At 37.3% G+C, this 15,185-nt stretch overlaps 1 protein-coding gene across 1 annotated transcript; it reads left to right on the forward strand.

The window, feature by feature from the left end:
• The first annotated feature begins 1,577 nt into the window (after nt 1-1,577).
• Nucleotides 1,578-14,798, forward strand: scnn1gl.L (amiloride-sensitive sodium channel subunit gamma-like (LOC101734161) L homeolog). The gene is made up of 10 exons (XM_018252203.2): nt 1,578-1,915; nt 2,418-2,551; nt 2,895-3,058; nt 4,341-4,445; nt 6,315-6,435; nt 6,526-6,598; nt 7,368-7,425; nt 9,129-9,187; nt 13,227-13,302; nt 14,216-14,798. The coding sequence occupies exons 1-10, from the start codon at nt 1,578-1,580 to the stop codon at nt 14,519-14,521; spliced, it is 1,434 nt and encodes a 477-aa protein (XP_018107692.2). The 3' UTR covers nt 14,522-14,798.
• Nucleotides 14,799-15,185: the final 387 nt, after the last annotated feature.

Below are 15,185 nucleotides of genomic sequence, written 5' to 3' on the forward strand. Positions count from 1 at the left end.
ATAATATAAGTTAACTACGTAAATATCTAACCTAGTATGAAGACATTAGCACGCCTTTCTTTAAAACGGTTGTCCTTTCTGATGTTATTTTAACTACTGTACATCCATTATTGTACTTTGTTCATGCAGAGATTGGTTGGGTAATTACTCTTGATTACATCCTTTATCATATGTGATTTTTCTTTAGCTAGTTCTTCTGCCAACTGTAATTTCACTAGGGATGACAGTCGACCCCTTTCAACCCAGTTACAAATGCAATCTATAGTCTGCAGGGCTAATTAGTGCTTAATGTATGTAGTGCCAGGATCATAGAATCTAAAGCGATGGTATTAAAGGACCATGGTGCCAATGCTGTAGATTCTACTTTTCAGGTCATGTTTTTGATCTATGTTGTGTTGATGTTTACATGGCACCATGTTTACATGGCACCATCTAAACAGTAGTAGCATAGTAGTAGGGCATTTCACAAAAAGTTATAGTCTGATTCCAGATGTTTCAGTTACACCAAGAATCAGCCCTTCATTGCCTTTACCCGGAACCACTGTATACTTTCACCTATTGGAGCCAAAATCTGCCACGTGTCCACCACATCTGGCATTAGCCTCAAGGTTTTAGTGGTTGAAATGAACATAAAACTGCTGAAACCGTGCATCAACCACTTAAACATTCTCTTTGTTAAAGCACAATTTATTTCGATCAAACTATTACAAGTTAGAAGAAGAGCTAATTGGTTGCCCTGGTTCAGTGTGCTGATACAATTTAGCACTTGTGTTAGTAAATCAGTCCACACATATTTTCTTCTTACCTTTAGCCACATAGGTTGCCCTTTCCACCCCAAACTCTTGATATCTCAAATAATTATATTCTCCAGGATTCCGAGTAAAACATAAAGCCCTTAGATGTTCCTTCTGTTATGATGTTAATGGCACTAGGCATATATTTTCAGTTTCCTGTACATTCAGTGTCCATTCATTTACAGTATTACTTTGAAAAATTGTTGTTTTAGATTGGCTAATTATGTAGTAGTACTTTTACACAATAGGACTTTTAGCAGAGAAAGGATTAATGATGGATATCTGTGTTAACTAAATCATGGTAACAGACTGCTGACCTCTGCCCAGGGAATGTAAAAGATCATTTAAATCTGCTTTTTTGTGTGTGTGTCTTAATTACACCTTCTAATTAACAGTAGAATCCCTTCCCATGGGTCTTTTCTGTCCAGCCAATAGAGATAAATTGGAGTATAAATACATGTGCTCTTATTTACTTTCCGCACCAAAGCTAATATTTCCACCTACAGAACTGCCCTGTGGACAGAAACAACTGATCGGTATTATATAGGCAAAAGGGCTGCAGCTGTCAAATAATATACAGTACATAACTGTTAAGAGTTTCAAGAATTGGGGTTTTTTTTCTTAGTAATATCCATGGCCTTCCAACAGAGAAGATCTTTGCGCTCAATTTGCAGCCACACTTTGCGTCATACTTCAGCCCATGGTGTGCCCAACATCATTCATTCAAAGGGTCAGTGGAGAAGTTGTTGCTGGGCTGCTTTTGTCTTGTTGGTGCTGTGGTGTATGCTTTGGCAATGCAGCCAACTGATAGCTACCTTTTTTCGTTACCCAACTCAGGAGAAGGTGACCCTCGTAAATAGCGCTAGGCTTCCATTTCCGGCCATTACCTTTTGCAACCTCAACCGTGCTCGCATGTCAAAGCTCAATTCATCAAAGTATCAGTCTCTTACAGAATACCTGTCTGGAAATGAGTCAGAGGAAAATCTTACCAGCCATGCAAGGGAAAGGAACTTTACATTTGCAGTATCCCAGCTCACCGCGCAGGAACAGATGGAGCTAGGTCACCAAATGGAGAACATGCTGATCTCCTGTGTCTTTCATGATGAAGTCTGTGATGAAAGGTAAGCAAACTTGTAAACAAATTCCCATCAACATCATAGCCATTTTCTTTGTTCCTTCGCTTGCCTGATCTTGAGTCAACATTGATTTTATGTTGCAGCATGATATGAGTTATCTGGGGTCCAAAAGCAAAAAAAAACACAGCACCATACCAAATGATATTGTTAAAACCAGTAGTCGTATTTTGAGAAATGTATGGACATCTATGTGCTGCATTAAGTTCTCTGATTGCCTGACTTACCTACATTGTTAAGTATTGAGAAGATTTCATGAATTTAATTTACAGAGCTGTAATAAAACCTTTTCTGAATGTTGTGGTATTGTTGTGGAAAGTAAGAAAAATAAATATGTTAATAGAATAATTTAAATCAAGCTGTTCCTAAGTTGATGTTCTTGTGTTCTCAATGATGAACTCAAATATATATTATTAATAATAATATTAATAATAATAAACAGACGCCCACCCTTTTTCTCGTGTCATTTTCCTCATCATTTGCTTTACAGCTACTTTACTCCTTTCTTGAACCCTAAATTTGGAATTTGTTACACCTTTAATGGAGTAAGACATCCCAGTCTTCAGTTGCAGAACATCCAGCAAGAAGAAATCCTTAATGCCACAAAGGCTGGATTTAGCTATGGTAATTTTCAGATTTTTCATGATGTATTAACTATGCCTCATTTTATTGTGATACTGACAACTATGTAGAACAGAAGATTTAGCCAACATAATAGGAGTCATTTACAAACCCCAGGGGTGCATTGCGCTGGCAATACCATACTTACTATAACCCATACTACAATCTCATCTGGGATTAGCTAATCTTTAGGCTGAAAGGAGATGTTCATCTGCATGGAGAACAAATAAATTGTATTACAGGTGGCCCTGTGCCACAGCATTTGCTTGATTTATAATAATGTCCTCTGGCATGTCCCTCCTATTGTTTAGTTATTGGACAACAAGTATCTGTACCTTTTTAACAGGTCTCACAGTGGAGCTTTTCATTGAACAAAGTGAGTATATCAGTAGTTTGAGCACAACAGCCGGGTTCCGAGTTGTCCTTCATGGCCAAGGAAAGATGCCCTTCCCAGAGGATGAGGGTGTGAATGTTCCCCCTGGACAGGAATCTGATATTGGCATAGTAAAGGTAGAAGGCATGACTGCCTTTTCTTTTTCAAATGTTTTCATTGGTTTCAATTAAAACAAGCACAAACGTTATAATGTTGACAACTAAAAGCATCATTTTGAAGAATATACAGTAGGTAAAAAGCAGACAAAAGTCTCAAGAGTATGCAAAAGTGAATAAACAACAATTATCAAACCAAATTGTGTGCAAAGTTCCAATGCCCTGCCTATTGGATCTAAAATAACAGAGTTGCACCTGACGTGCGTTTCACTATATGTGCCCGAGCTTTATCAAGCCTATTGATGGGAGGGCAATCTACAGGTAGAGGGGGGGACTGTGGCGGCAGCCGGGGCAGACTCCCAATTGAGACTACCGGATGCTGCCCGGATATCTTGAGCGGTACAATTAGCGAATTCAGCATAGGCAGCACTGCACTACATCAGCTAACCGGTGAGCTGTGAACCCTACCCCCCAGCATTAATTTCCCTTGATGCCATTGCCTATGGTAGTTTTAATAATCTGGACATTTTTTTACAGTGGTATTAAAAGTTAAGTTTTAATTAATTTCATAGAGGATTGAGTACTATATCGTGAGAGGTATAAACACAATGGGTCATTCTTTTTCTTTCTTTACTTTTCATGGCTTATTTAATTGAACCTGCACACCACCAATTGTTTCTTGTTTGGATGGTAGGTACTTCAACTTTTTTGTTTTTTGTGTCTTCTATATATTACATCAACAATTGGGTGTTCAGCTATTTGCTGGCAAGAACATAATGAACTCAAGTCCTAAACGTTATTCTTCAAGTGCTAATCCAGATCTACAACAGTTGCTCAGTATACAGGACTACCATTGAGGAGGCAGCAGTTAATGAGCTTGTGAGGGCACTAACTGTGGCTGTTAAATGATGTTCCCATGTTGAGTAAAGGTGTTCTTAATCTCAGAGGACAAGGGTAGTAAACTTTACTAAAATAATAAACATTGTGCAGCATAAGTCACATGAAACTATAACATTTTCTCCATGCCCGGACTGGCAATCTGTGGGTTCTGGCAAATGCCAGAGGGGCTGCAGTAAGATGCCATAGACAATCACTATTTTGTGGCCTGTTGGGGAACTGTTTGGACCTCTGTGTACCTGTAATGCCAGGGACTATTTTGACTCCCAGTCCAGACCTGATTTTCTCCATCTCAGACATTAGACCTTCTCCCTGATTCTGTCATAATAAGAAAAAGCACATATGAAAACAAAGTTTGTCTGAAGTTTTTATTACTAAATAAGCCTCATACAAGTATTCCCAACAGGTGCACGTGAAACGTCTGCAAGAGCCGTACAATAGCAAATGCAGCAATGGGAACAACATCAGGAATTTCTACACAGATGTGTATGGGACAGACTACAGCCGAGAGGTAGTTACATACAATTTACTTGTGCTGGGATTACCATTTACTTGTGTTTAACTATATTGCCACATAAGCGCTAAGCAAAATTTTTTTTTGACTGCGTGCCTCTGTCTGGACTTTAGTACTTTACAGTTAACTCTTCCACTTTTTTTGTGCAGAAGTTTCCTCTATGTAATAAAGATATCATAGGGTATTTTACACATATATATTCAATATATATTACAATTTTACAAAGTGTATATATCAAACTCCAAATCAAAAATAAAGATAAGCACGGTGCTCTATTAGGTAAAAAGTCCATAAAGCATTAAAATGGAGAGCTCATTGATCACATGAATATCAACTATGCATTTATTAGATCTACATGTTGATTTTTTAATGGTTCCCTGATGTATTATATTCTAAAGCATATAGATGCAATCCTACCTTTAAAGGGGACCCGTCACCCAAAAAAAATTATTCAAAATCCTATTTTATCAGATTAGTCAAGGAAAATGAACTTTAATTACACTATATAAATTATTTGAATTTTGTTTCCTTTAGTCTGGGAACTCATAATTATAACAAGCAGGCAGGAGCCATTTTGTGGGACACTGTTATTAAGACAAGTCTTGTATCATCTCAGAATCTTGTTTGTGCACCAGAATGGGGGACCTGATGTCCATCCCCATGTCCTGGTTACACAATTAAATGGTGAAGAGATTGGGGGGAATGTGGGGAGAGCAGTGACATGTAGGAAGTGCTGAATGGAAAGTGAAAGTAATTGTCTGCCCCGCCTCTATGCCACGGGCATAGAGGAGGGGCAGACAATATTTGATTGACAGCTGAGATTATTACATGAGCTTACAACAGCTATGAATGCTTTAATAAAAAATAGAAATTGGATTTCATGTTTAATTTGAAAAGGACTTTTATTATACAGATTTTTGTGTCTGGGTGACAGGTCCACTTTAAGGGAGAATGGATCCACAATTGTAAATGATTAGGCTAAGACGAATATGGAGGCAAACAATACCCACTTTTAGGTGATGCCTCATATGCTTTATTAGTTTTAAAGGGACTTCACTAAACTTGCACTGTATGAAGTACAGTGTATAATTATTATTATATAGAATCCTGTACAGGTATTGGATCCGTTATCCAAATTTTAAAATATTATTTTCTTTTTCTCTATAATAATAAAACAGTACCTTGTACTTATTATATATTTCATCAGTTTCACTAGGGAATCATTTCTCAATTATAATGCATACATGGACATGATATTTAACAGTATTATTTACTTTAATTGTTATATTTACTTCTGGTGTGCATCTGTGTTTGACTTAGGATAACGTCCTACAAGAGCAGCAAACACATTTATATAATGATACAGTATATTATACAATATGTCACATGTTCATAAAGTGAGAGAAATATTTTAGGACCTATAATTCCCTGAGCTCAATAGCTTTCCTTGTTTTCCATGTATTATATCCATGTATACAGTACACAGTATTTTATTGAGAAGCAAAATATGCCTTACTATACACATTAATGTCACAGCTGGGAGATAATAATGTTTTTTTCCCCATTTTACTAGTTTTGTTGCTATGTGTGTGTGTGTATATATATATATATATATATATATATATATATAGATCTCTATATATCTATATATCTATATATATATATCTATATATATAGATATATATATCTATATCTATATCTATATATATATATATATATATATATATATATATATATATATATATACACACAAACTTAACATAAACATAGGGATGAAAAAAGTCATTGTACATCTGTACGTGCTGAATGTAATATAACCACAAAGTTCATATAATTAGATGTGACTACAGTATTTCCTTTTCCCAGACTTGTAAGAAGAGCTGTGCTCAGGCAAAGATGATCAAGAATTGTGGTTGCAGAATTTGGGAGTTCCCAGAGCCCCCAGGGTCCAATGTTCCTTTGTGTAACATCAGTGAGCCGTCCGTCAGTAAGTGAAATTCCCAGTATATGCCTTCTTGTCCCAAAGTGCCCATTTTGTACATTGCTAACATAACCTGTGCTTCTACTTTGATGATAGATCATTGTGTGGAAATGTATGAATACAAACTCTCCCACGATCAGCTGAAATGTCACTGCCCGCTCCAGTGTGAGTAAGTACTAGCACAGTTACATGCACTATTAAGGGGATACTGGCTTCCTGAAATCACTGCCTGTTTACTATAGTACAATTTTATTTTATACTCAAGCTTTCATAGTGTTTTATTTTCATCATATTTCAGGTGAAAACTTTATTTAAACAATATTTTAATTTATTACATATGTATGATTACAAGATACCTGAAGGTACCAAAACAGTTCCAAAACCAGTCAGGCTGTACCCATGAGCTGTCACTTAGGGATTTAGGGCCCTTAAAGTGGCCATACATGGGCAGATTAAAGCTGCTATCGGTCCTTTAGACCGATTCGGCAGCTTATCTGCCCATGTGTGGAGGCTCCCGACGGGTCCTTCTGATCGATATCAGGCCAAAAATCTGCCAGATATCGATCGGTCAAGTTTAATTTTTTTTCTACGATCCAGGACCGTATCGGCTGTTTGGCCCCAGGGCCAAATGTTCGGATTCACCTGATGTCTCCCAGCTGTTAGTGGGCATATCAGGTTAAGATCCACTCGTGTGGCGATCTCGCCAAACGAACAGATCTAATAGTGTATGTCCACCTTTACAGTATGAATTCCCAATTGGCAAATTTCATATGCCTTTTCCACACAGGGAGATGCCGTTAGTACAGGGGATGTCTTTGGTGCAGGGAATGCAGATAGTACAGGATAGCATTCTCTTAATAAGACACTCCAATGCAAAGTTTTGACTGAATAACATAACTATACAACATACTTATACTATCTTGAATTCTTCTTGGCAGAGATGAGATTTTTGAACTCACCCTATCTTCTTCCCAGTGGCCAAGCAATATGTACCTGGTAAGTTGTGGGACTTCAACTCAATATTCCTAAACCCACATCCCCAATAATCCTGTCTGTATGCCTGTATTCTTCTCATAGCATTATTTTTTTTTTTAAACGAGGCACTCTTCATTGAGCATATACTGTACATCATTTTATTAGAATTCTGTGCATTGAACAGATAAGTGAGGATCATTGTGATATTAGTACAGAAGTACTATCGGATTTAATCATAAACCATTGCTGGTATTCTATGACTGTGCAGTGCAAAACAAGCCTTTTAAACATTTTCAGGTTACACTTGATTCACCTCCTTGATTCTTTGCAAAAATTGTGTAGGAGGAGAAGGCAGTTAAGAAAATAATCAGTCTCCGTTACTCCCTATTTCTATAATGAACTGCTACAAAACTCAGTATTGCTCTTTTAACTACTCCCGTGGGTTGCAGGGGAATGGTGCTTTAAACAAAGCAATGACCCGTTAGGACAGTTACAATAAAGAAAAAAAAATCATAGCCCTTTTACTATAAATAAAGAATAGTATTTAAAGTAGTAAAAAACAAAAGAGAGAAGACGGTTAATTCAAGCCTTATGGACTGTATAGTTTTGTTAGCACCTTGGAAACTCAGGACATGCTTCCATGGCTACCCCTCCAAATTTGCAGTAAATGGTGCCTCTTTTGCTGTTCACATGTTGGGTTTGTTCCACAAAAAACTGGACCATTGGGTGGTATGCATTATTCCATCATAACCTGTATTACTTGGGTTCCTGAGCAAAGTTAACTTATTGTATGTTATAGAATAACTAATTCTGAGCAACTTTTCAATTGGTCTTCATTACTTCTTTCTCATCGTTTTTTAAATATTTGTTTTCTTTGTCTGACTCTTTCCAGCTTTCCAATAGGGGTCACTGACCCAATCTAAAAAACAAATGTTCTGTAAGACTACAAATGTATTGTTATTGCCACTTTTTATTACTCATCTTTCTAATCAGGCCCACTCCTATTCATATTTCAGTCTACTATTCAAATCAGTGCATAGTTGCTAGGGTAATTTCTACCCTAGTAACCGGATTGCTGAAATTGCCAACTGGAGAGTTGCTCAATAAAAGCTAAATAAATCAAAAACCAAATAATAAAAAATAATTAAATTAACTGCAATATCATTCTCTACATCATACTAATAGTAAATTTTAAGGTGACCTATGAGTATGAGAAATGTTTATGAGCATTTGCAAAAAATAAAAAAAAATGAATTTGTCTTGAAACATACAGCTTTTTTTCTCCTCCACTAGGCATTATGGCTTAATCATTTACAGTTTTAACATAGGTATAATGAGTTCATGCTCTGGAAAATCCCATTTTGTTTTCGTAACAGACATCATTGCCACTCTCCCACTATCCAAGTGCATTTGATACATGGGAGTCGGCAGCAGTAAAACTGAATGTGAAAATGCCCTTGTCCGATAGAAAAGCACCTTGGGCGAGAGATGTTCTCTGTGTGATGCAATTACTGGCTGCTGGATAACTTAAAATAAATTACAGTATTGTTTCCTGGTGTTAGTAATCATTTAACCAAAGGCGCTGACTGCTATATATGTGAGAAATATCTAATTATGTGTGTAGGGCTCCAGGCTTTATTTAAGTGCTTTAATTAAGACAAACTTGGTCTAAGTAGACAATGGACAGTGTTATTTTGTAATGATTTCTTTCTTCCGTTACTTAGAATGCCTTCACCAAACGTCTCCAAAGTAAAAAAGGATTTCACAATGCTCAAAGCATCAGGTAACATGGTCACACTGTGGGAAACTGTATAAACGTTAAACATTTATGCTGTCTGCAAAGTTTCAGTCCATAAAAATAACTATCATGCCTATTGGTCATGGCAGAATATACAGTATATACTGTAACTCGGCAGGGCTTGAATACTAACACTGGGCAAAATTGCCTCCTTACAGTAACCCATAGCAACCAATCAGCAATTAGCTTTGATCTGTCTGCCGCAAGAAGAATACTGAAAGTAAACAGCTGATTGGTTGCTATGGGTAATCGCACTAAAGCAACTTTACCCAGTGTTAACTAAACAGTCTTCTAAAAGGCTTCTCAAAAGCAAAAATGTGATATATTAGGTATTTTGCTTTCTCCAGTAATTTTTCTCTGCCCTAACTAAGGATTCCTATCTCCCACAATATGCCATAACCTTAATAAGTATCTACAATATTAAACACAGCAAATACTCTAAGGGCAGATACACACGCGAAGTTTCGGGGAGATTTAGTCGACCGGCGACTAATCCCCCCGAACTGCCTTCCCGCAGCTAGAATCGAAATCGCGGGCGGGATGGCACTCAAAACACTTTGTTTTCCGAAGTCGCCTCACGAGAAAACTTCAGGCACCGGCGATTTAGTTGCCTGAAGAAGAGCTGATTTGTCGCTGAGTGACTAAATCTTCCCGAATCTTCGTGTGTCTCTGCCCTAAGCACCTGCGTGCCCAATATTTCAATATAACAAATAAACAAAATTCAGGTATTGTACATGTTATCTAGAATGCTTGGGACCTATGGTTTTCTGAATAAGGGGTCTTTCTGTAATTTGGATCTCTGTGCCTTAAATCTAATAAAAAAAAAAATCATTTAAGCATGAAATAAACCCAATAGGATTTCTTTGCCTTCAATAAGAATTAATTATATCTTAGTTGGGATCAAGTACAAGCTACTGTTTTATTATTACAGACAAAACAATGGAGTCTATGGGTGATCCCGTAATTTGGAGTATTCCATACCTGTAGACAAAATGTAGATTACAAAGAGATGCTCTAACATCAACTCAGAAATGCTGTCTTGTTTGTCTTCATCCCCTAACTCTGAAGGCGAATAAATAAATAATGTATTTTTACAGTTAAAAGCCAATCTCGTAGCAAAACACTTCTCAGACGATGTATAAGTTTAATGCAGTTTGCCAAACACTCATCATGTCTATAAAAAACATATTACTGTCTAGTGCAAGGCCAGTACTTAAAAGACAAAAGCAGTATAATTACAGTCATGTAACTGTCTCCTATAATGCAGATGATTGCATCATACAAAACAGCATATACAGTATATAAGTCATAAAAATGAGAAGCCATGTTTCTGTTCTTGCCTTCTAGTTTTAGAGTTATTTACAGCAAGACATGAAGATACAAGCCTTCGGCTGGCTGCTTTCATCTGTGGGTTTGTGTGGTGTTGTGAGTTGAAGTTCAACAGTTGCAGGGCCGTAGTTAAGACATAATTGGCTGAGAGTATAAGCATGAAGCATGTTGCCTTCTAGGAACAGTTCCGCAGAGCAGGTTGCACGTTCTTTCATCCATTAACATAACCATAAGCAAGAATAATGAAAATACATGAACATAATTCCAACCCCCACATTCCAAAGGCCAAATGTCATTTTACACGTACAGTAGCTGCCCATAATCCTCATATTACATTAGAAATTCTGATGTGGAAAAGGAGCTGTAGGGCAAATGTCCCTTAATTATTATAAAAAATATGAAATGAACACAGAGTTCACCTTTTCTTCCAGTCCCTTGCCATATGAGCAGTTAGTATTACTATTAACAGTTAGTATTATTGGTCATTTCCTTTTTTATAGTACATTCATGGACATTAGACATTCCATTAGTCATATGATTGTTCCGATTATACTGACTGAAATTTTTAATCCTGCTCAAATGATAATGTAATGGATACCCATGGGACGGGTTCACCAGTGCCTTCTTGGAAACTGCGTGGCATCCATTATATAATTTTCAGCAGTCGGGGTAGGATAGGATCACACAATAAAAGGATTATTCCACATGACTTGTGCATCTGCATATTTCCCCCAACCAGGTTTTTTTTATCTCTATATAACATCCTTGCAAAGGGAATAGTCTAAAGGTGGCTATACACGGAGAGATCCGTTCGTTTGGCAATGTCGCCAAACAAGCGGATCTCTCCCCGATATGACCACCTTGAGGTGGGCAATATCGGGCTGATCGGATCCTAACGATGGCTAACGGGCGGTCGGATCGTGGGACCGCATCAACTTACAGATGCGGCTGCGATCTGATGGGATTTTTAGTCCCGTCCGATCAACATCTGGCCAACTTTCGGCCAGATATCGATCGGGAAAGCCCGTCGGAGGGCCCCATACACAGGCAGCTTTTATCGGCCCGTGTATGGCCACCTTAACTCCATGTGGCCTAAGTTTTCTAATTCAGGGCAGTGGCAAGGTAAGGTACATTCTACATTGCTAAACACTGCATTCTCGTTAACCAAAGTCAGATGAGTAACCATAATCATAATTTCACTGCTGGAATCTGCTGGAAACTTTTTGTTTTGTATTATTAAATTGTTCTTTTAGATTCCATTAGATGACTTTTTTTTTTCTTTTTTGAACTGCTCATGAGACCTGCAAAGAGAGGAAGTTTTCTGGAAATCCACGCATAAGTATAGTGGAATGTGACAGTAGCACAAATGGGTCTGTCATGATTACTCATCCCCTGCTTAGTGCTTTTGTACGCTTAAATAGGGCCTCATGGTGGGTGAAAAGGGCAGGCTTCAAAATTATAATTTATCTCCTGGAATAGAAAATTGAAGGGTAAAACAAAGCATGAATTAAATCCCTGCTAATGGTCTGTGGATACCAAACATGCATACTAATATCTGTTTCCCAGATAAGAGTAAAATCTTAGAGACCATAATGTGCACAGGCAAAATACAACAGGAATTCTGTAGTGACATCCCTGCAATATTTAGGTATGACCCTCCCTGTCTCCTTGTGCTCATAGGGGCCTATTTATCACGCTGTGTAAAAAATAGAGTGAAGCATTACTGGTAATGTTGTCCAGAGCAACCAATCAGCAATTCGATTTCAGTAACAAAAGAAAAGCAAAGATCTAATTGGTTTCTATGAGCAAAATCGCCGGTAGTGTTTCTCTAAAAACAGCATGATAAATAGACCCCATAATGAATGTTTTGATTTCATGCAAACCAGGTACATAATTTATCCAGCTACAAATATATAATCTTGATTCCATGGAATGTGTAAATAAAAGCAATCCAGTTATCCAGGATGTGAAATCACATTTGGGGTTGCAGGTGAATATCCTTATTTTACCCCAAATCCGTGAAGCAATTCTTATAAAAAGGTTCTCCTTATCTGTGCAACTTGTTTTCTGAGCTTGGGGTCTCATGCATGAATTTCTACTCATCAAGCAGGAGCTCAGAGGGGCCAACACAATGGGTAGGGTAATGGTTTTGTTTTCAACCAAAGCAAGGACCCGTATAGGGACATTACACCACTTACAGGGGAATGTAATAAAAGTCGCAAAGAGCAAAACAATTCGCACCAATAAGACTAAAAATCCACATCTCGCAATGTAATATTGTTCGTTAAACTGTTATTGCATTGCGAATTTTAATTGCGCATTGCGACTTTTAATTGCGCACTCATAAGAAGTGCTTGAAAGTGTCGTAATCTTTTGGAGCAAACATAACGACTTTTTCAGTAAGAAGTTTTATTACATTGACTGCGCATTGGCGCAAACTATAAAATTCGCAAACGGTCTTTCACTGTCGGAAGTGGTCGCTAAACAGTTTCCGGGCTCGCAAAAGCTATATTAAATTCGCACAAAGCAAAATTTGTTCGCGCAAAGGCATAACTTTTCGCATTGCGAATAGTTTTTCCGTTAGCGATTTTTATTACATTCCCCCGATAGTATTGTTATAGAAACTGAAAAGGAAGGTTTATTTCAAATATTCCCCTGTGAGTTCTAAATTGTGTGTCGTTATTTTCTTTCTCAGAGACAATGTAGTAAAAGTGGTAGTTTATTACCAGCAGTTGAACTATGAACTGATCGAGGAAGTACCGTCTATGCAGGTAAAGCAGTCCATGATCACTCCCAAATATATACCAACACCAGCGCTGTCTATTGCTACATATTATTAACTTGTGTTGTGAACTATGTTATTTAACACGTCTATAGTATTCTGTGGTTTAAATAAACAATAATCAGTAGTTACTGGTTTACACAAATGATTCAATGGATTACGTTTTGTGTGCAAACCGGAATATACTAAAGAATGCCGTGTGTTTCATTCATTCCTTATTGTGAGTTTTTTTGCCATTCAACAAAATAATAGCCACACAACTGCTAAATAAATGAGTTCTAAATCTACTCATAGTCATTTAAAAGTACATGTATGAGATCCGTTATCCAGAAACCCGTTATCCAGAAAAGCTCTCCCATAGATTCCATTTTATCCAAATAATCCAAATTTTCAAAAATGTGCATTCTGGATAGCAGGTCCTATACCTGTACAAAAAGTTTTTATTGAGTTGGACAGAAAAAAATGCAAATTAAGAAAAAAATGTCATTGTGACACCATTATAATACAGATAAAATGTATCCAACAGGTGAGTCTAGTGCTATAAGGAGTGTCCTTTTCTTCTTATACTACTATGAATTTAGGAAATGTTACACCATTGCAAAATTATATTCAGTAGTATGGGCTTTCATTTACTGGATATCATGGTTCCAGAACCTAAGTAAAGATCTATGAGGGACTAGAATTATGAACTTTGGCCAGAAAGGACTGCCTAATGCAAGAGCATCCAGTGGGTTGAAGGTTGTGTCAACAAAATATATACTGGAAGATTTTAAACCCAGTCCATCCAATAGGTATGGGAAAATAGGGTAGCATAACCAATGCATCAAAGATGTTTTTTTTTTACCCTTTCTGTGATAAAAATGTGTCTTTGCTACAGTACCTCACCCTGCTCTTTCCTACAGCTGGTCGACTTGTTTTCCAGCATTGGAGGCCTGGTGGGTCTGTGGATTGGTGTTTCTGTCTGCACTGTAGCTGAATTCTTGGAACTGATATTGAATCTCCTGACCTTTGTTATTCGGCAAATTTCCAAACAAGAAGAGGAGTCTCCTACAAACCCATACATAATCCCAGGCCCAGAGGTGCAGTCCCCATTGTCTGCAGAGCACTGCCAATCATGGACCTCTGTGGATGATGTATCCTGTCTTCTTGGGAACAACTCTGAAAGTCGCCAAAACATACTGAATCCATATGAATTCTATGAAACCTGAATGAATTACCAGTGAGAACTTCCTGCAGGGAAAGACATTGAAGTTTACAGCCAAAAGATTTTGGCTGATTTATAAAATATTTATATTTTCAGCCCTTTATTCTGTCATTTTACTGCATTATATATGAAAAGTCATAGTGATGGAAAATAATTCAGATTAAAGAAAACTGACTATTAACATATTGGACCTGAATCTTGGAGCAACAATATTCTTAACGTTTATAAAGTGTCAACGTATTATGTTTCACTTTCATGCAATAAACTATTATCTAAAGTAATTATGTGTAACATCTTTTCATTGACCATAACAGATTATATTAACTAATATTTCCTAAAGATTCATGAGTACAGGATCATGGTTTGGCTTCTTGACAGTTCTTTCTTAAGTGGCAAAAAAATACTTTGAGCTCAGAGGTCCTAAAGCCCAGACACAGTCACAACCCCTTCACAATTTTGTAGATATGCAGCTATTAGATCAAAACAAAACATTACAACACACGCTTTATGGGATCTGTGGTGCTACCAGATATAGTTCATGAATAAACCCTTGACACTCACTTGGTTCTTTCCTGGCTGTTTGGGTGGGGAAGAGTCACAATAATTACTTGTGTTTCTGTTGTTGAAAAGTGAATGACCCTGGTTCTGCTAACAAAGCTTATTGTGAT

The sequence above is a fragment of the Xenopus laevis genome, chromosome 3L, assembly GCF_017654675.1.
Source record: "Xenopus laevis strain J_2021 chromosome 3L, Xenopus_laevis_v10.1, whole genome shotgun sequence".
NCBI classification, from domain to species: domain Eukaryota; kingdom Metazoa; phylum Chordata; class Amphibia; order Anura; family Pipidae; genus Xenopus; species Xenopus laevis.